Source organism: Eucyclogobius newberryi, unplaced genomic scaffold (assembly GCF_026437365.1).
Source record: "Eucyclogobius newberryi isolate DKJ021-1_F unplaced genomic scaffold, fEucNew1.0.hap1 SCAF_11, whole genome shotgun sequence".
In the NCBI taxonomy this organism is placed as follows: domain Eukaryota; kingdom Metazoa; phylum Chordata; class Actinopteri; order Gobiiformes; family Gobiidae; genus Eucyclogobius; species Eucyclogobius newberryi.
This window is the reverse complement of record NW_027315735.1, coordinates 24,288,742-24,307,778: the sequence shown is the minus strand read 5'-3', so window position 1 is coordinate 24,307,778 and position 19,037 is coordinate 24,288,742. Positions and strand designations below refer to the sequence as shown.

Here is a 19,037-nt window from a genome sequence, read left to right as displayed (position 1 = left end):
AGACAAAGAAACAAAAGAAACATTACTTTACAAGACCAAAAACTAAATTAAAATGCACCAAAAACCAAACAAAAATGTTATCTTGTGTAACATTAATACAAAATTAATGTTACACAAGATAAAAGAAAATGTGGCTTAAGTGTTAAACGTATGGGACAATGAGCAATTATTCAGTCATTTGCATATGAAATAAAACAAATATATTTATGGGTGCAATTCCAAACAGGGCAGATCAAAGTGTTTACATTTTTATATCAGTCAACATCTAGATTAATGGTGTCCAAACATTATGAACAGAGTGATGGATATTGAAACATTTACAATAAAGTGAATCAGACAGGTTCATAGCTTTAAAAGAGCCAAGCATTGGAAGGTCTGTTACACACGACAATGTTTCTCATCGAGGTTATGATTGTAGATTTTATTTTGCAGTAAAAAAATACTGCTGCCAACAAAAAAAGGCCCCCGTGCCGTAGTGTGACGCCTGCTGATCTAGATTGCTGCCTCTTGTTAACATGCTATTTGTATTTTGTCATCGGGTTGTACATCATGTTCCTTTGCTTCTGTATTTATGTGTGTATATGGTCCCCCGTGCCTCATTTAACCTGGATTTCATTGTAGGAAATATACACTCATAAAAACGTGTCAACATGAGCCTCACCTTTTAGAGCCTCCTGTAAGTAGCTCTTTACATAGAACTGTCTGAGTTTATCATCCACAGCAGCCTGGTCATCTATCCCACTGGCAGTGACGATAACGGGCAAATCTTTTCCGTATCTTTTGGTCACCCAGTTCAAAACCCTCCTCAGCCCCCATGGGACGACAGCCTGCCCCAGGTTTGACGTGGCCCAAGTAGGATCAGTGAGAATCCTGCAGTCATGATCCGGCGCTGGTTTTGGCTGCTTTGGAGAGTAAGGAGAGACTAAGCGTGTCGTAAAGTGGTTCAGTGCAATAAACCCCAGTGCTCCTTTAAGTTCATTCTTCTCGATTGCAGTAAAAGTGGGGAGGGGAGATTCTTGTAGACCAGTTTGTGCGAGAAACGTCTTCATTTCATTCGGATAGTCCCCTCCTTCTTGTTTTCTCTCATGTTTATCCCCAAGTAAAGGGTCTAGAAAGCGGGCTAGTTCAAATACAAGAAACCTTTGAGCAGCTTCGATGTTGGACAGCAGAAATGGATTGGCAGGCTCAGCCCAGTCGGCATGCAGAGCCAATGACACCAATCCTTTCTGTTGTTTAGAGTGTTTCTTTTCATACAATCTCCAGGCTTTTGAGTGCGCAAGAAGCAGGTTATGTGCCGCTTGGCGCTTGTCCCTCTCACTATTGTACACGTCTATAAGTCTGTTAGGCTCATTGATTGTGATCCAGTATTGAGCCCATGTGCCCAGCTCTTTATAACACAGCGAGGCAAAGTCCCGAAAGGCCTCAACGGTGCTGTAGTTTAGCCAGCCCCCAGAGGCATGCAGAGGTGCAGGGAGACCCCAGTTAGGAGCACTGTGTGACGGGTAGTAGAGAACAACAACAGCCTTCAATTTCATCTTTGCGAGTTCAGACAAAACGCAGCGGTAGTACCTAAAGTGAGGGAAATTAAGATAGTTAAAGCCGATTTGATAAAGCACAACACTGTTACTACCTGCACAAAATTAGGAAAGCATGTGATATTCGATAATTGTTTAATTGAATGCACATTTCTAATCTCCTGCTGTGCGTTACAACACTGAAATTTCTCCATTGTGGAAAAAGTATTTTTTTTCTTATCAATATAACATCCTTCAGCTTTCTTATATTTTGTGTTTCTGCATACTTGCTGCTGGTACAGTAAACCCACCCACTAACATGTGCCATAACACATAAGCAGTGTTATTCATACCTCAGTGCCTCTGTGTTCACATTTGACAGGTCGCCTTGGGGTAAAACCAGAGTCCAGTTCACAGCAAATCTATAGTGAGATGCCCCAGTCGAGGCAAACAGACGTAGATGACGTCGAATGGCCAAATAATCTGTACACTGGGAGGGTCTTGTTTGGAGCTTCACTCCTGGGACGGGGAACAGCATCCCATCTCCAGATACATTCCACATGTACAACTGTGGGTCGGTGAACTGAGGGGAGAAGGGGTGGAAGTGGACCTACAACACAGGGGTTAAGTACATGAAGCCAAAGGAAGGAAGGGTTTGACAAAAAAAAATACTTTACAAAGAGAACTGTAGGAAATTGCTATATCTAGTATTTAGGGAAACTACTACTCAAGTAAGAGAAAATGTCTGAATGTAAAATCGGATTTATAATTTGAAGTTAATGTAATTGGAAAGATGAAAAAAATAAACAAAGTCTGGTATTTTCAAATGATAGACAAAAAAAATGAAAACATATCTGAAGGAGCCATTAAATAAGTTGATATCACCGACATAAAGCTTTTGTCACTTGTAGACTCAGAATGTGAAGAGTAACCAAACTTTTACTGTTAGATTTTGTTCGTTACTACTACCCACCTCTATATAAAGTTAGTTATTCATGTGTGCCAGATATATTTCACACCTACTCACTTGTAGAGTTGGGTCAGCAATTCCCCATTGAAAATCACATGGGAAAAGCCCCTTGATCTCGCGAGCGGTTTTATCTTGGGGGAAGCCCTTTTGAGCAATAATTTCCCTGTAGTAGAGGGCTGATGTTTTGGGGCTCCTGTTCCGCTCGGGCTGAGAGAAGTCAATGTAGAAAAGCCCCCGTCTGATTGAATAACCGTAGTTCCATTCAAATCCATCCAGGAGAGACCACGCTGTGTAGCCAAACACCTGGACACCATCGAACTTAACGGCTGCAACACAAATAACAGATGCAGATAAATGTGGAGGACTAGTAGTTTTTTTTTTTTTTTTTCAAACATTACTTAGTTTGATTTAAATTTACACAGATTGTATTACATGTACAGGTTGGAAAATATTAATATATTAATGTCATTGACCTAATACTTTCAACAGTTAAGTAGTAGTAAAATAGTAGCTTCATTGCAGTGTTTTTGTCCCATGTTGCATTTCATTGGTTAGTTTTTGTTGTAATTTACAACTAATACATACACAGTATATATTATATCCACTTCTCTCACCTTGTAGGACCTGGTTGACAAAGCTCTTCATCAGATATAAGGCCACTGTGTTCTCTGTTGTTTCAGCGGCGTCAGAGAACCAGCCCGCTTCAGCCACCAGCACCGGAGGGTCCTCATACTGCAGTTTGATCCATGTCAGGACTCTTCTCAGGTCCGGAGACATGATCTGTCCCTGCTGGGTCAGGTGCCCCAAACGCAGATTGTTTGGGCCAAAGGATAATGCAAAAAAGTCTGCAGTGTTTCTCACCCACAGCTTCTCTTCGTCAGTGAAGGTCGGAAGAGCATCGCCATGTTTTAACTTAAGCGATAATGGATAGTCACCATCTCCAAATATAGGATTGGCAAACCAACCCAGAACTGCTTCCATTGACTCCTGGCAAAGTTCAACATTTGCCTGTGTGATTCTTAGGGGCTCAACCCAGTGGGAACCCAGAACAATGGACACCTTCCCCATTTGATGTGGACGGAAATAGATGTTGTACTTATGCCAAGCTCGGGCATGTGCCTTGAAAAGCAGAAATCACATATACAAAATCTTCACTGTATATCATGCATGTTTTTGTATATACATAATCAATTGCATCAGTCTGTTGCTCTGTCTATAATCAAAAGGATTAGGCCCCATGGTTGTTTGCTCATGCTATCTGCTTGTAGTTGTTCACACATCCACCATCTTGCGTTGGTGGTTATTACTAATGAACCATATCTCTCACTTCCTGCCATATAACATTGTGTCCAACACATTTCTGTTGGCGTGGTGGACTTTGACCTCTTTACCTTTAAGTGCTGTGTTTACCAATCACAGAATGCTTTAAAAATAACAATTTAAAGTATATTTTAAATGAGAAAATTAATAATGATTCTTTTTAAATTTTAGTTTGAAAATGCATTGCATGTATATTGTGTATTAATATGACTATAACTTAATTGCATTATTATAGTAAACAATAACAAGAAAGCATTTTGTTTACCGTCTTACTCTCAAAGACATGACCAATTGGTTGCAAAATGTATTGAATGACAATATTTGACGTTTAAAGTCCCATTTTCTCTTGTTTTGTTTTTGCTCACCTTAATCATATTGTGTGCAACTTTCAGAGAGCTCGTGTCACCTCCCCTTTCTCCAGGTGCGTGAATACCTGTGCCATATCCTTGTACAGCCGCTAAATATGGGTTATGCATCGTTAGCCAATATTTTACTTTATCTCCAAACGTTTCAAAGCAGAACGAGGCAAATTCCTCAAAGAATTCAATTAGAGTTTCATTTCTCCATCCACCATACTGCTCCTGCAACACTTGAGGCAGGTCCCAGTGATACAGAGTCACTATGGGCTCAATCTTGTTTTCTAACAGTTTGTCAAGAAGGCGGCTGTAGTGTTTCACTCCTGCCAAATTGGGTTTACTCTGGGCGTTCCCATTTGGAAAAAGTCTAGGCCAGGAAAGAGAAAACGTATAAGCTCTCGCACCTAGAAATGTTATGGCTTTGATATCTTCTTCCCATTGCAGATAGCCGTCACTCGCAATGTCCGCAGTGTCACCAAGTCTGGAATGAGTGAAATTGTCCCAAATGGAGACGCCTTTCCCGCCTCGCTGCCAGGCTCCTTCTGTTTGAAAAGCAGATGTTCCTGATGCCCAAAGGAAATCTGTGGGAAAAGTGTCGTGGAGAAAAAGTTGGTCCCGTGAGATGGGATCCGGCCTCTGCTGCTGCCAAATTTCCCTGCCGTCCCCCAGCGCACAAGTGCTCCGACCCCATCCACACGCCAGCAACAGCAGGAAAAAGCCTCGGTGCGTGGGGTGAAAAGGATGGCTCAGCATAATGGATCACTTTATTTTCAAATATCTTCTGCAGAGGGACGGATGGTGACAGGAGATGAAATTGTAAATCCGATAGTTCTACGCGAGAGATCCATCGTGGAAGAGACGATCATGACACAAGGACAGGGACATGTGAAGCCTGAGGTGTTATTGTGTCCATCTGACCACCTCGTGAAACGTCACTATCTCTCCTTGTTGTACTCTGGCCCCTCCTAACCAGATATGCTCCCTTTCAGTCCACTTGTAAACTCATATAATGCAATACTAGACGCAGGCAGCATGTTTTGCAGTTGTGGACACTATTTCAAATGTAACGAAACAATTTCAAATGCAAATTAAATTTTATGACAACAGACTTACAGGTTTATAAAAATGCTGATTGCATCAAAAGGACATTTAGGAGTCAATTATTACCTTGAACTCTTGACAGACGGTTTTGCTGCTACAGCTGTAAAACAAAAACAAAAAACAGATGATTTGAAATATTTTGCATTCTGAAAACAAGTGTCAATTATAATATACATAGAACACTAGGAGTGAACGTTTCCCACAGATACAAGGGCTGCTTGATAGTGATAAGAGTCATAATGATTATTTGGTTCATAACTGAAATCACAAAGAGGTCAAACAATTACACAATGAACCTGTAGAGAAAATATAGACTTTTAATGTGTTAGAAATGTGTTACATGACTAAAGTGGCTTTACTCCTGGTTTGAGTGGCAGAATAAGTGCACATCATCACCATCATTCTAAACAGAATTTAATTAATTATGGTTTTGATCATTGTTGTAATTTAATAGAGTAACAATTTAAATCACTATTTCAGCCTAAACATAAACTAAAATAGAGGATAAAAAGTGTACTATTAGCCAATGCTTTTTATACGTAGTGTTATTTTCAAATAGGGACCAAATATCAACACAATATTTCCCAACATTTTTCACATTGTATCTTTTCAGACAAATTCACAATGTAATACAACATTGTTGTATTACATTGTGAGAACCATTTGTGTTATGCGTTTTTCATAGGGTGATATCAATTTAATGAAGTGATTCAAGTTTATTTGATTATATTTGGCGGATGCATCTTTGAAATACAATAATACCACGACCAAGGGGAACAGTGACACCAGTTCCTAGGCCCTTATTGAATTAAGCGCCAATCTTTGTAACAGCACAACCCGGCAACTGAAATCATTGCCAGGAAGGAACCCATCATACTTGTTTTTCACCAAAGGAGGCCATCTTATTGCGCTTAAAGAACAGAAGAAGCAGCATTGTAGTGGCTGAGGGCAAAGTCTGCTCCAAGGCAACAAAGTAAACTGCATTAGGATCCTCATTTATCAACCAGAGAGGACAAACCACAATCGTCCGGAAATTACACCTGATAGAGTAAGCAGGCAAGCCCATTTGTTTTCAAAAACATTAATTCATTTAAATCTGTAGATAATATAAATATGAAACAAGTGCCCTAACGATTGTGAGCATTTCCTCATGAATACATAATATATATTGTTTTTGGTGGTTAAAGACAGAACATATTCAGTTTCAAAAAGGAAGTGAAAAGAGGATGTGCACTGAGGGAGGTCTCTGCCCACTGCCCTAATTTATAACATTTGCGCTTAGCAGTGGACCAGATCTCAACATTGTAATTTCAAACATATTTTATTTGCTGCAAGACTACAAGACAACAATCAAGAATTAAATACATTAACGGGGTAAGTTTCTCTTATAAATTTCAGTTTGTGATTTTGCCTATCAATGTGGCTCTTGCAACATGGGTCATGTGATGGTACAATAGTTATTACATGTTCTGGACAGTCAGTATAGGGAGGTTTCTGGTGTAGATGGATTCATCATTGTTCAACGCTATTCACATTAATGCAGACTAGAGCCAACATGTGTCTCGAATTTATACATTTAAAGCTATATTTTAACCTTGCAACCCACTTTTGGAGTTTAAATTCCAACAGTCTTTTTCTTTCACTTTCTTTCAGTGGGCGAAACATGTGGTACATCACTGTAGTCTTCTGGGCGGTTGCCATGGTCATAAAACTTCAGCAAGGTGCTTCAAGTTCAGACCGATTTGTGGATCTCTCAAACAAAAACCTCTCCTTTGTCCCGAGACACCTGCCGTACACAGTTGAGCACTTAGACCTTTCCTGCAACCACATCAGACAACTGCATGGAGGGGATTTCATAAATACTACCCAGCTGAGGTTCCTGAACGTGTCATGGAATAATTTGGAAACTATTGCCCCAGAGACGTTTGTGAACACATCGTTGCTTCAGAAACTGGACCTTTCTCACAACAAACTGACAGACCTTCAAAATCAAAAGTATCTACGTTACACTGGAAATCTTCTGGTGCTGCATTTGGACCAAAACCAGTTTATCAATATGACTCTCGGAGAGGAATTTAGTGTTCTGAAGAGTTTGGAGAGACTGTCAATTGAAGCCAAGACAATTTGTAGAGGAGACTTTGAGCACATTTCTGAAATAGATTTAGTGACAATGTTTCTGTATGTTGGACATGAATTTGACTATGAAGAAGAAAGCTTACAAGATGTTCGAGCTAAAAAGCTTGAGATTTCCTTCCTCAAAAATCAGCAAATTCATCATGATTTGGTGTCTGATGCTCTTTCCCTTTTTGACAAAGTGGAATTGACCAACGTGACAAGTGGCTATAACATATTAACTGAGATACTGACGACAAGAAAACAAATCCATACGCAATTTTTGTCTCTTTCAAATATTGTCATGGCGTGGACCGATTTCACCAACTACGTGAATGCTGCCTTGAACACATCAACTTTACATATCACCTTCACTGATATTGCATTGACAAAGTTACCCTCATCTGACACTCCAGTGAAAAAAACATCCAAAGTGAAATCCTTCACAGGCAGAAGAGCAGAGGTGAAGTCTGTATTTTTCTCACAATATGCAGTTTACAACTTTATAATCAACATTCCTGTCTCAAAACTGGAACTCGTGGAGACTTCGATAATACATATGACATGCCCAAAGTCACCAAGTCCAATCAAGCAGCTCAACTTTTCCCACTGTGCTCTGTCAGACTCTATATTTTATACAGTTTCCCAACAAAAAATAATTGAATGCAAGAATTTGGGAAAAGTAAAAACGCTGATTTTAGTTGACAACAATTTGAAAGATTTCCAGACGATTAGTAAACGCATGCAACACATGATTTCACTGGAGGAACTAGATGTAAGCCAGAACTCTTTGGACTATGATGGACTTGAGGACTGTCTCTGGCCCCCAAACATCACAACTATGATCCTATCTTCCAACAGCCTGACAGACAATGTATTCAAATGTGTACCAATGGGCGTGAAAATTCTAGATCTAGAAAATAATCAGGTTTCAGCAGTGCCCTCCACAGTTATGACATTTCAACATCTTGTATCTATAAACCTCAATAGAAACAGGCTGCGTGACTTACCGGTGTGCCGGGGATTCCCTGTGCTGAATGTACTTCTGCTCAAGTCAAATTCACTCCACGCACCGTCCGTAAACAACCTGGAAAGCTGTCCCCTGTTAAAATTTTTAGACATTAGTCATAACCCCTTCACCTGCATTTGCTCTTTGCGTGAATTCAGAACCCTTGGCATCAGATCTGCAAGACATTTAACAAAGATCAACATCATAAATTGGCCGTCAGATTACTACTGTCTGTATCCTGAAGAACTGGAAAACACCACATTAAGAGATGTGTCAATACCTGAAATCTCTTGCAATTCAGGCCTGCTTGCTGCTACCATATTATGCCCAGCAATCTTCACAATTATTTCCCTAGTCGTCGCGTGCCGGCATTTTGATGTGCCCTGGTATTTGGGCATGATATGGCAGTGGACAAGAGCAAAGCACAGAGCAAGACGACAGAATATCCCAGCAGAAGAATTAGCCAGAGTTGAATTTCATGCCTTTGTCTCGTTCAGTCAACATAACGCAGACTGGGTGCACAACTCCATGCTTCCCAATCTGTCAGAGTTAAGAATTTGCCATCACGAGAAACATTTCATGCCAGGGAGGACAATCATTGAGAATATTGTGAATTGTGTGCAAAAATGCAGAAGATCAGCATTTGTTCTTTCCGCCCATTTTGTGAAGAGCGAGTGGTGTCATTATGAGCTGTACTTCGCCACGCACCAGAGACTCGCGCGAGGCCCGGATAGTGTCGTGTTGGTTTTGCTGGAGCCCTTGCCCCAATATCTGATCCCATCCAAGTACCACCAACTGAAGTCCATGATGAGAAGACACACCTACTTAGAGTGGCCACAGGAGAAGGCCAAGCAGAGGCTGTTCTGGGCAAATCTTCGAGCAGCACTGCAGTCGGACATACCCAATGCACCTGTCACAGAACTTGAGGAGTGACTTCAATAAAGAATGTATAAATATTAATCTAAGAACTGTATATAAAACACTTATTAAACCGCACTTGTGATTGTGTGACTAAATGGCTCATGTATACTGAAACTACTGGACTGTGACATGTATACTTATTGTGTATGTAAAATGAATAATTGAAACAATTTGTATACAAAACAATAAAGTTTACTCTCAAAAGACAAAAAGGCAGTTTTATGACAAATACAGAGTCCAGAATTGAAGAAAAGATCACAAAGGGTACAAATGAAGTACATTTACAGTGTGGTAAATAGTTAGGAAGAAGTTAGGCGAACAGTAAGTGCATCTAGAAACCTGCCACAGATGTTGAATGTAAAACTTGGGGAGAATTTTCTGCCATTTTGTCAAGGAAGAGACTGGATGATGATGATTTTCTCGTTGATGCAGAACCGGTGCAGTACGTTGAGCAAGTTCTCTCCGCAGCGGGACACTTGACGCTCCATGGCCAAACGGAAATCTTCTTTTACGCCTTTAGTGATTCCACGAGTTACAGTGTGATGTCTGCAAGAATGCACACAAAACATAGACAATAGTGAGAAGTGGTGTTTTTAAAGGGTAGACATTTCAAAGAGATAACATTATATCGAGGGTCTCTTTTACAATGTCGTACTGTGAAACACTAAACTGCATGAAAACAGCCAGTTACAGGAGTTGCACAGAAACTAGATGAAACAAATAAACAAATTAAGTGGCAAAAATGATTCACAAAACCTTTAAAGAACAAAGGTGATGACCACAAAAAGACGGGCAGATGCTAAAATAAACAAACTCAACAGGAAATCATAAAATGGCCAACTCTTGACGTTTCAAATCAAACTGGGGGATGACAAGCCTCGACTTGGGGATGGAGGAGAGGTGAGTGGTGCGGGAGGGGACTGTGGGAGGAGGGGCCTGGGGTACCTGTCCATCGTCTGTACCCCTTGGAGCAGAAGGGTATTTAGCTCCACCCCCAGGGCGGGACTAGGGTTCCTGAGGGACAGCAACATTCAACAACTCAGTGAAGGAGCAGTCAACTGTCTCAACTTGCACAAGACTGGATTTTGTTTTACATCAAACTCGTTTTAATGCCCCCTCCAAAAACATTTCAGTTCATAGTATGTTTTCCCCACAGGCCTTGATTGTTAACCTATATATCACGGCATTTATAAAATCACACCAACTGAACGGGAGTGTGCAGAGTCAACTGATCAATGTCAAAAAAAACGCATTACCTGTGGATAAACTTACTTGATCAACATTCCCTGATTGGGCAACAGCTCCAGTTGGATCCTCCCTCCTTCAGGAGTGCGCAGGTAAGCAAATTCCTCTAGCATATCGATGTCTGATAGAAAGTATGGGTTAAGGAAATACTTTTTGAAGGTTGCGATGAAAATAGATTAATTCAGATTAGCAAGGATACTGGTGACGTAATTGAAGAAATTCTCATATTGTAAACTTCCTTGCTGGCAGATCTTGTCCACTGCTTTGAGGAAGAGGCTTTCCCCTTGTGGCCAGTCATACTGGAGGAGAACGATCACATGACCAAGAGACAAGTCATCATGGTTCTCTGCAAAAGCTCGGAGCTAGAATATAAATGTTAAAATCAAAAGGGGAACCGCAGGAGGAGTCTAAATCACTCAATAACTCATATATTCAATTCAAATTTGACACATTTCGGTACCTTGAAACAAGACAACATCAGCTGCAGGCAAAAAGGTAGGATGGCTTTGCTGGTGCAAGGTAGTAACCTTAGGTCATTACCTAATTGTGACACCAAAATACAAATAGACATTATAGTATAAAAGTAAAAGCTTGAAAGCTAAAAAGTGGATGTTTGAATTGCAAAATGTACCTTTCCTTGATTTGGCCTTGAGACGACACAGATCCTCTGAACTTTTAGTCTGTTCATAATTTGGAGGTACCAGCCCAATAACCACATCTAGTAACTTGTCACAGGCCAGCTGAATAAAGTTAACAGACCTTTTACGACCTACACAATGTAAAAGACAGGAAAACATTTGTGCTGTCTACACACATACCCTGTACTCTCCCAGTGCATAGTGACAGGAGGCTTGTTGGATCAGAGTTCTTTGGTGCTCTAAACTGGCCTGTCCCGAGGGGCTCTGCTGCCCCGGCTGAGGCTGCTGCACTGCTGCCATCTGGTGCAGGCTGGAGAGAGCCTTACGGTACTGCCCCTGTAGGTCAAACATAAAAAAAAAACAAGTTGTTTCCTATTTTTCCTCCATCTTTATTGCTCTGCTCTTACATAAAATACTGATAAACAGTAAATTGTTTTTACCTGGTATATTATCATGTCGGTGAGAAATATTCTGAACCACATCCAGCTCTCCGTTTTCCATGCAGCACAAATCTTTTTGAATTCTATGTAAATAAAATAGTATTACACTTTTTAGAAATGAAATACACTAATATGACTAGTGTACGAGTAGAAATATGAAGAGTTTATGTATACACTTTATGCAGAAATGTACCTGTCTCTAAGCCTTCATGTGCATGAAGAAGGTCCCAGCTCTCTCTTGCCGTCCTGAAGCTCTCGAGTGTGTCTGACCAACCGGGCATCTCAGTCTTACTAACTACAATATGTCGCCCACGGCCTTTTCCCAAGATTTCTTCGTCGTCTGAGCTCTATAATGAAATGTATGTCAATCAAGTATAAACATCAGGCTTAGGGTTTGCATACTAATTGTTGTTACCATTGTCTTCTCTCTCCCATCTGCAAGTTTCCGTTTCTTGTGTACATGTTTCAATGCTCCCCTCTCCACTTCTAAATCACTATACACAGAGCTCAAGTCCTCCACAAGAATCCATGGTCCAGAACTCATCCCATTAACAACTGTTGCAATAAAATCAAAGTTTGATTCAAATAGCATTAAATAAACAAAGGGCATAATAAAAAACAACCAAATAGAAACAGACCTTGGAACAATGCTGGTTGTACCGCAGAAACATAGAGGAAAGCACTTCGGAAAAGGACCAGCGCTGCACAAATGACCACCTGACTGCAACACCGTGACAAAGTCTCTCCTTCCAAACCAGGCAAATACCGACACAACTCCTTGACCCTGTGCAGCATGTCCACGTAACTTCTGGTACATACAGGGAGGGACATAACTAATTTAGCTTCAAAAGGTTAAAATAGTGGTGGGCGATAAGCAATGGCGGAAAGAGTACTGGACATTTGTGCAAGGGTTAAAAAAGTATGCACGGAAAATACTACTACTACTAAATTACATGTAAATGCAATTTGAGATGAATACAAAACAGTAATTAAACTGTTTAACACAGATTTAAGTTGTAGAAAAATTCTGTCGTATCATCTGGAGGATTTTCTAGCTCTGGCTGATCAGAATAGGTGATGCAGAGCTGCCTAGTGTGTTTGTAGTGTAATAAGTAGTAAGAAACGTATCCTGGATCTTTGCAAATATGATGTCAAAATATTGTTATTATTGTTGTGCAACTTAATATCTCTGTGTAATGCATTTCAAGGTTGTTTTAAATGTGTTGGGCAAGACCGGGATGGGGCACAGAAACTCTGTAGAATAATGTTGAAATAAATAAATGTGTGTCTGTATGTGCCAAACGGAGCAGATACAGCGGTGAGACAGCAGTGAATTGGGACAATTGGGACTTGGGACGCCTATGATTTTAAGAGTAACCAATTACAATTTAAAGGCAAGAATTGTACTCAAGTACAAAGAGCGTGATAGTGAAAAATTTGTTTCTTTTTTTTGCCAGAACACCCATCTCTTGTTAAAAAAAGAAGACTGGAAGTACCTCTGTCCTTTGTCTCCTTGCCACTCGCAACGCGCGCCCACAACAGATAGAATATCCAACAGTCTCTCCCACGGTTCAGACACAACAGAAGACTTTTCTGAAAGGCCATCAATCACATAACGCTGTGATCCACGAGACACAGAAGGGGATTTTAGAGATCCATCCTGAGTGCCTATGGAAAAATGTCATGTTGTAAGATATATTTTGACATGACAACTTAAAATATATCTTACCTTGTATCGGAGCATCAGGTGAAGGTCCCCGTGTAACATAGCCAATATAAAACTCTGCAGCTTTCAACATATACTTTTGCATTAGGCTAGTTGGCAAACGCATGTCCATGTTGTTGATTATCAAGGGAAGGACATCACATACTAAAAACAAATAACGAATCATTGATATCATATTCAAGTAAGATAATTATAAATTCAGATTACAACAATTAGAAAAGAAATACTGTATATGCTTTACCAAACAGTTTTCTGAAGCAATTAACAGGAGTCTCCACATGCTCGGATACTTCCGCTTCTAATAATGATTCCCCAAGATTGACCTGATGGCAAGAAACGATATAAGTAATATTTATTTTAACTAAATTACAGTTCATTCTATGTCATTACAAACCCCATGTTGTACGACAGACTCAGGGAATCGTTTGAGGAGAAGCAGAAGCATTTCTGCTTTCTCCAGAGTGTTGAAACACTGCTCTGTGGCTTTTAATAGCATTTCACATTGAACACGAGCAGGAAGTGTCTCAAAGAGCCCTGAAAACAAATTATATTAGATATGATGAAAATGGCATTAATACACATATAACATAACACACAAACTGACTGATCTCACCTCGCAAGAACAATGTATGCTTGTCCTGAGAGTCACTTCGCAGAGCTGCTGTGATGACACTGATCTCTCGCCAAACTATAGGCTGCTCAGGGAAGTTTATAAACCTAGTAATAGAATTTTAAACTTTGCATTATAATGTAAAATAGTTGATGTTTCAAGTAATATAAACATGTTCATCCTTAATGTTTGTGAAGTAAAAACTTACATATCATACAATAACCTTCCAGCAGAAGCAGTCTTCTCTGCATTTCTTTCAATTGTATACATTTCATACTGAGAACAGAAGAAAAGCATATTTTAATAAATCAAATTCATGAAGTCAACAATATTGAGTGATGAGTTCAGGGTCACCTGTATGTTGAAGTCTGCAGGATACAGTGTCCTGGCTGTGATGAGCCAGGCTTTGGCCGCACAAGGATCATCTGAAACCAAATCACGAGCTCTTTTTACCAGAAACTCACAATCCTTTTGCGCTGACATGACCAAGTATGTTTGATAGCCAGTGAAAAGTAATGTCTCACAGATCTTCCTTTCTGTCGGCGCAAACGCTGTGCCTTTAGCCTCTAAGCACTATGTACAGGGCACAATGAATTTAGCACCGTTTGTGCCGCTGGTATAAGTAACATTTACATGCAAAATCTATAGTGTTCAGATTAAATACAATCCAACAAATCACCTGTCTAATGTACAAGTATATATAAACGTGCAAACTGTAGAGCAGCAGCATTAGCCTGATCGCTTTATTTTACTACCGACACCACTCTGAACGCGTGTTGATGACGTCAGGTCTAGTCGCTTGATTGACGTTTACGCTCTTTAGTTGTCTGAGCAAAACTCCACATATTCCAGATGTGGAAACGAATGTTCACAGTAAACGGCTTGGATTTACTTGTCGTCATTCCAGTCTTTGACATGGGGCTTTGTAAGAGCATAAATATAGCACATTTATGTTTCTGAGTCAGAAGAGTCACTCCCATTGCTCCTCCTCAGCAGCGCGCAGGCGCAGAGGCTGCATTGGGTCACCTGCTGCTGCTTAGGCTGCAGGCTGTGGACACGACCTACTGTAGTGGCTCAAAACCCGAAGCCTGCAGTGGACGGCGACAGGTCCGGGACAGGCAAGTACCGATCTGACAGTACATAATCCATGTAAACTGTAATGTGCACTAGTCCTTCTTTTGCCATTTTGTGTGCCCCAGTCTCCAACACCATTCGCCTGTTAGCTACTTAGCATGCTAACAGTTAACTGTTTCCCTGTCAGATCCAAGCCTTGCCCGATTCCGCCTTGAAGTGTATTTACATTGAGCAACGATCACTCAAGTTATAAACTTATCTTGCTGAATATTAAAAAAAAGAGCCAACCCGTCAATCTAACAACAACAATAGCACTATAACCGGTAGATTTATTGTAGTATGGGTCGACATTCAGTAAACAACCAAATGCGCCACTGCTTTATGACTCCTCAAACTGGCCCATGAAGAATTCACGATAGTTACTTCAATACTAGGTAGAAAAAGCTTCAGTTGTAGTCATCTGGACTCAGTTAGAAGTCCAGATGACTACAACTGAAGCTTTTTCTACAATGGAACACGCCTGGACGAATGAGGGATTACACCGATTTACTTCAATACTGTGGGTAATGTGTTCAATGAACTGTTAAAACTAATCGTGTATAGACAATATTCAAAGTTAAGTATTTTAATAAAATTGTACGATGGCAGTGAGGATATAGAGGGTAGTCATTTTATTTGATGTCTGCGCTTTTACATGTGTTACATGCACGTTGCTGACTGTTCTGCGACCTCCAGTGACCTTAGGGTTCAATCACCACTCGGGAATGAACCCCTCAGTCCAAATTTAGATTATCTCCTAAATATAGCATTTCTTTGAAGATTCTTTAAATGCACAGAAGTATTTATCATATGTTATGCACATGATTGTACCTTAATGGCCTCAGTAACGTTGTGCTTATCAGTTCAATTGCATAAGAGCCTTTTATCAGTGACAGACTTATTCAAGCAGGTGGCCCAAAATTTATTTTTTTCAGAAAGCATTATTTTAATGCTAGATCGTTAAAGTGTTTATCTTTCATCTTTTTTCAGGTGCATAATGGGGTTGAAGAAGTACACTGAGCTGCACTGAGTCATTTATGGCTGTTAGCACTATGGACTCTGAGTCAGCCCGGACTCCTCAGTCTGAGGCCCCTCTGGTGAAAGGCGCTAGTGGGAAGCTGCCGGAGGGGATGCTCACTGCCAGACTGGGGCCTCAAGGAAAGCACTACGTTTGCGGTTCACTGGCTGCATTTACCAATATATTGGTAACCTTTCCAATCCAGAAGGTATTGTTTCGGCAGCAGTTGCATGGTGTGGTTGCTACTGAGGCTGTGCAGCAGCTGCAGAGGGATGGTCTGAGGAATTTGTATCGTGGTCTACTGCCCCCGCTGCTCCAGAAGAGCACTACAGTGGCCATCATGTTTGGCCTTTACCAGGACTTCTCAAGAGTTCTGCTGGACTTGGCTAGTGAGAGTGGAGTGCCTGACATTGTCACAAGAAGCTTTGCTGCTGCTTTAGCTGGAACTACTGAAGCCTTTCTGACACCTTTTGAGCGTGTACAGACACTCTTACAAGACCACCGACACCACGGGCGCTTCAACAACACTGCACACACTTTTAGGATACTTCTGTCCGAGTACGGCATCAGAGAGTGCTACCGTGGACTGGTGCCAATCCTCCTTCGCAATGGTCCAAGCAATGTGCTTTTCTTTGGCTTACGTGGCCCCATAAAGGAGCATCTCCCTGAAGCTACCAATCAAATGGGGAACCTTGTCAATGATTTTGTTTGTGGAGGATTATTGGGGGCTGGCCTGGGCATCATGTTTTATCCTCTAAATGTTGTCAAATCGCGGGCTCAGGCACAGGTTGGTGGAGAATTTCAGTCCTGCAGCAAGGTGTTCTTGACGGTGTGGAGAGAGAGGGGCAACAGCTTAACAATGCTCTTCAGAGGCGCCCACTTGAACTATCACCGCTCATTATTATCATGGGGGATCATAAATGCTACATACGAGCTCCTCTTGAAGCTCTTATGAGTCAAAGAAAAAGTCTGCTGAAAGAAAGTTATCATTTAAAGGGATAAGTCTATGACAGTTGAAGTGCAAAAAGTCATGCTAATGCACGAATTGATTTAAAATATTGCATAGACAGTAGTAGAGTTGCACTTGTGATGGGGGCCAACAGTGGGTGTGTTGTAAGCCATTGTGACTTTTTACCATTGTCATAATATATAAAAGATTGCTTTATATAAAGTATGTGTCAGGGTCCAAGTGACACGCCCCTTTTTTCTCTGTGTCCAGTATTTAGGGGAGGACCTTTTTACAAAGTAAGTGGAGGCCTATTGAATTGATGTTTTTGTAAAAAACATTGTTTCAAGTATGTGCCCAAATTCATGTACAAAATGATTCAGTTTTGTCTTATGTTTGTGACTTTTGCCCTTAATGTGTAAAAAGGCAAAGAAATAAATGTTCCTGCTTAATGCTGCCAGCTTAGCAACAATTTCAAGTTAAAGCAACAATGTTTTTCACTACTTTTCTAAATCGTTTTTTTGCATTTCCTATTCAAAATCTGACAAGTGCAGATTGATGTAAATTCAAGTAAAAACGGTACTTAAACTGTGTCTTCATGAAATGTAAGCTTAGCATGCCCATGGTATCATCATATCACACATGAATATATTGAGCTGATGATTTCACGACTTTCCTCACGCTTGCTCTCCTCCCTGCCCGTAACATCTGTTGACATAATGGGCTCAGATTTCAAGCTTGAGTAGGTGCAGGGCTCTTGTAGCAGTCGTGGCTGCTCAGAGGGAAGTGCTGCTGCTCAGACAAATCTCCACCCACACCGAGGGAGCAGGCAGAGAGAGATGATGTCCAGTGGTGTTAAAACTCAAGCTGTCAACGTGTCTTTCACTTTGCCTGTTTTTATTTTATTTTTTCATAAATTTTGTCTTTCCGAGCTTTCCAGAGTATTCCAATTTGTATACATTGGTTTGCTATTTGTGAATCTGCAGCATTCTTGGTGGCATAAAATGATCTTTGTAATTTCTCTGAAGCACAACTCACAATTGTTACAGTAAACGTGGTATGCTGGGAAATGGAGTCTGTGGCTGTTTGTTGACAAATAACACAAAATGCAGGGATTTTACTTTACATTTTTGCTTACATAAACAGTACTGTTTAACCAGTTCCTGAATATCAAGTATTTCTTTTATTATTTTAAAAAGATGCAGCATGATCGTGTAGTTGTGACTAACAGAAGGCCTGGACAAAACAATGATTCTTGTTGTTTTGCTCCTAACTCTAACAGCCTTGTATTTACAACAGCACACAATTAAAGTCAACATGTTTTGATCTGTGGATGTGACTTTGCAGATTACTGTGAAGAAGTCACAGATAATGATCAGATTAAGGGCAGCCTAACCCTAACCCATGCGGTCCAGATCAGAGCTGTGACTGCTGCATAATAACGTCTTTAAGCTTTGTGTGTCTGCATATTTGATCTCCATGCCATATCATAAAATAACCTTTGTAGATTGCAAAACTGTTTTTATGCCTTTTACAACTTTCCACATGAGTAAAGTAATTTGTTTAATGAAGTCAAACCCAGAGAACTACAGGTCTAAACGTAGTGCTGGCAAGTATCTGTAACGCTTTATCTTAGGCACCACATTAATCGCTAAAGGCACATTTAAACTGGTTTGAGTAGTAATTGGTATGTCAGTGATTATTCAGGTATGATAGTGTTAATAAAGCACTTTTTGCATTAAAGCTGTGGCTCTTGCACAGTTTTGAAACAGTGAAGTAAAAAAACATCAGCACTGCTTCGGTTCTTACTTCTGTCAAGATGATGGAATAAAATACTTTATTAACCACATACAGCATGCAGTGGTCTAACTTTGGTTAGGATCATTTCAAATTACATCCATATGTTAAAAACTGTTATTAAACGTATGAATGGGGACAAATAATGGTAATGGTTGTTAAATACAGAATAAAAACACAAAACTGTAAATTCCTAATAAA

The 19,037-nt window shown here is 40.3% G+C and overlaps 4 protein-coding genes across 5 annotated transcripts in view; 2 read left to right on the top strand and 2 right to left on the bottom strand.

Moving 5' to 3' along the window:
• The window catches only part of klb (klotho beta), a 5,741-nt gene extending 662 nt beyond the window's left edge, over positions 1 to 5,079 (bottom strand). Inside the window, exons 1-5 of the mRNA XM_072439620.1 lie at positions 4,170 to 5,079; positions 3,099 to 3,603; positions 2,542 to 2,810; positions 1,868 to 2,124; positions 662 to 1,569 (exon numbers count right to left, since the gene is read on the bottom strand). Of these exons, the coding sequence (XP_072295721.1) occupies positions 662 to 1,569; positions 1,868 to 2,124; positions 2,542 to 2,810; positions 3,099 to 3,603; positions 4,170 to 4,913 (2,683 nt within the window). The 5' untranslated portion in view covers positions 4,914 to 5,079. The remainder of the gene's footprint in view (positions 1 to 661; positions 1,570 to 1,867; positions 2,125 to 2,541; positions 2,811 to 3,098; positions 3,604 to 4,169) is intronic.
• A 1,825-nt stretch (positions 5,080 to 6,904) lies between these two features.
• Positions 6,905 to 9,515, top strand: tlr1 (toll-like receptor 1). The gene has a single exon (XM_072439621.1). It carries the CDS (start codon positions 6,925 to 6,927, stop codon positions 9,313 to 9,315), a length of 2,391 nt encoding a protein of 796 aa, XP_072295722.1. The 5' UTR covers positions 6,905 to 6,924; the 3' UTR covers positions 9,316 to 9,515.
• An 8-nt stretch (positions 9,516 to 9,523) lies between these two features.
• Positions 9,524 to 14,707, bottom strand: ints10 (integrator complex subunit 10). 2 transcript variants are annotated; one of them, XM_072439622.1, is made up of 18 exons: positions 14,317 to 14,707; positions 14,171 to 14,238; positions 13,966 to 14,069; positions 13,747 to 13,886; positions 13,594 to 13,675; positions 13,356 to 13,496; positions 13,123 to 13,294; positions 12,265 to 12,434; positions 12,042 to 12,181; positions 11,820 to 11,973; positions 11,627 to 11,709; positions 11,367 to 11,522; positions 11,180 to 11,288; positions 11,009 to 11,088; positions 10,748 to 10,910; positions 10,576 to 10,669; positions 10,249 to 10,317; positions 9,524 to 9,849 (listed from the first exon to the last, which is right to left on the bottom strand). In XM_072439622.1, exons 1-18 carry the CDS (start codon positions 14,443 to 14,445, stop codon positions 9,693 to 9,695), a joined length of 2,211 nt encoding a protein of 736 aa, XP_072295723.1. In that variant the 5' UTR covers positions 14,446 to 14,707; the 3' UTR covers positions 9,524 to 9,692. The 2 variants fall into 2 exon arrangements, with proteins under 2 accessions (XP_072295723.1, XP_072295725.1); XM_072439624.1 differs by lacking the exon at positions 10,249 to 10,317 and having other exon boundaries at positions 9,579 to 9,849; positions 14,317 to 14,706.
• Positions 14,708 to 16,062: 1,355 nt separating this feature from the next.
• slc25a51b (solute carrier family 25 member 51b) lies at positions 16,063 to 18,109 on the top strand. Its single transcript, XM_072439618.1, has one exon. The coding sequence runs from the start codon at positions 16,113 to 16,115 to the stop codon at positions 17,046 to 17,048; it is 936 nt and encodes a 311-aa protein (XP_072295719.1). The 5' UTR covers positions 16,063 to 16,112; the 3' UTR covers positions 17,049 to 18,109.
• Positions 18,110 to 19,037: the final 928 nt, after the last annotated feature.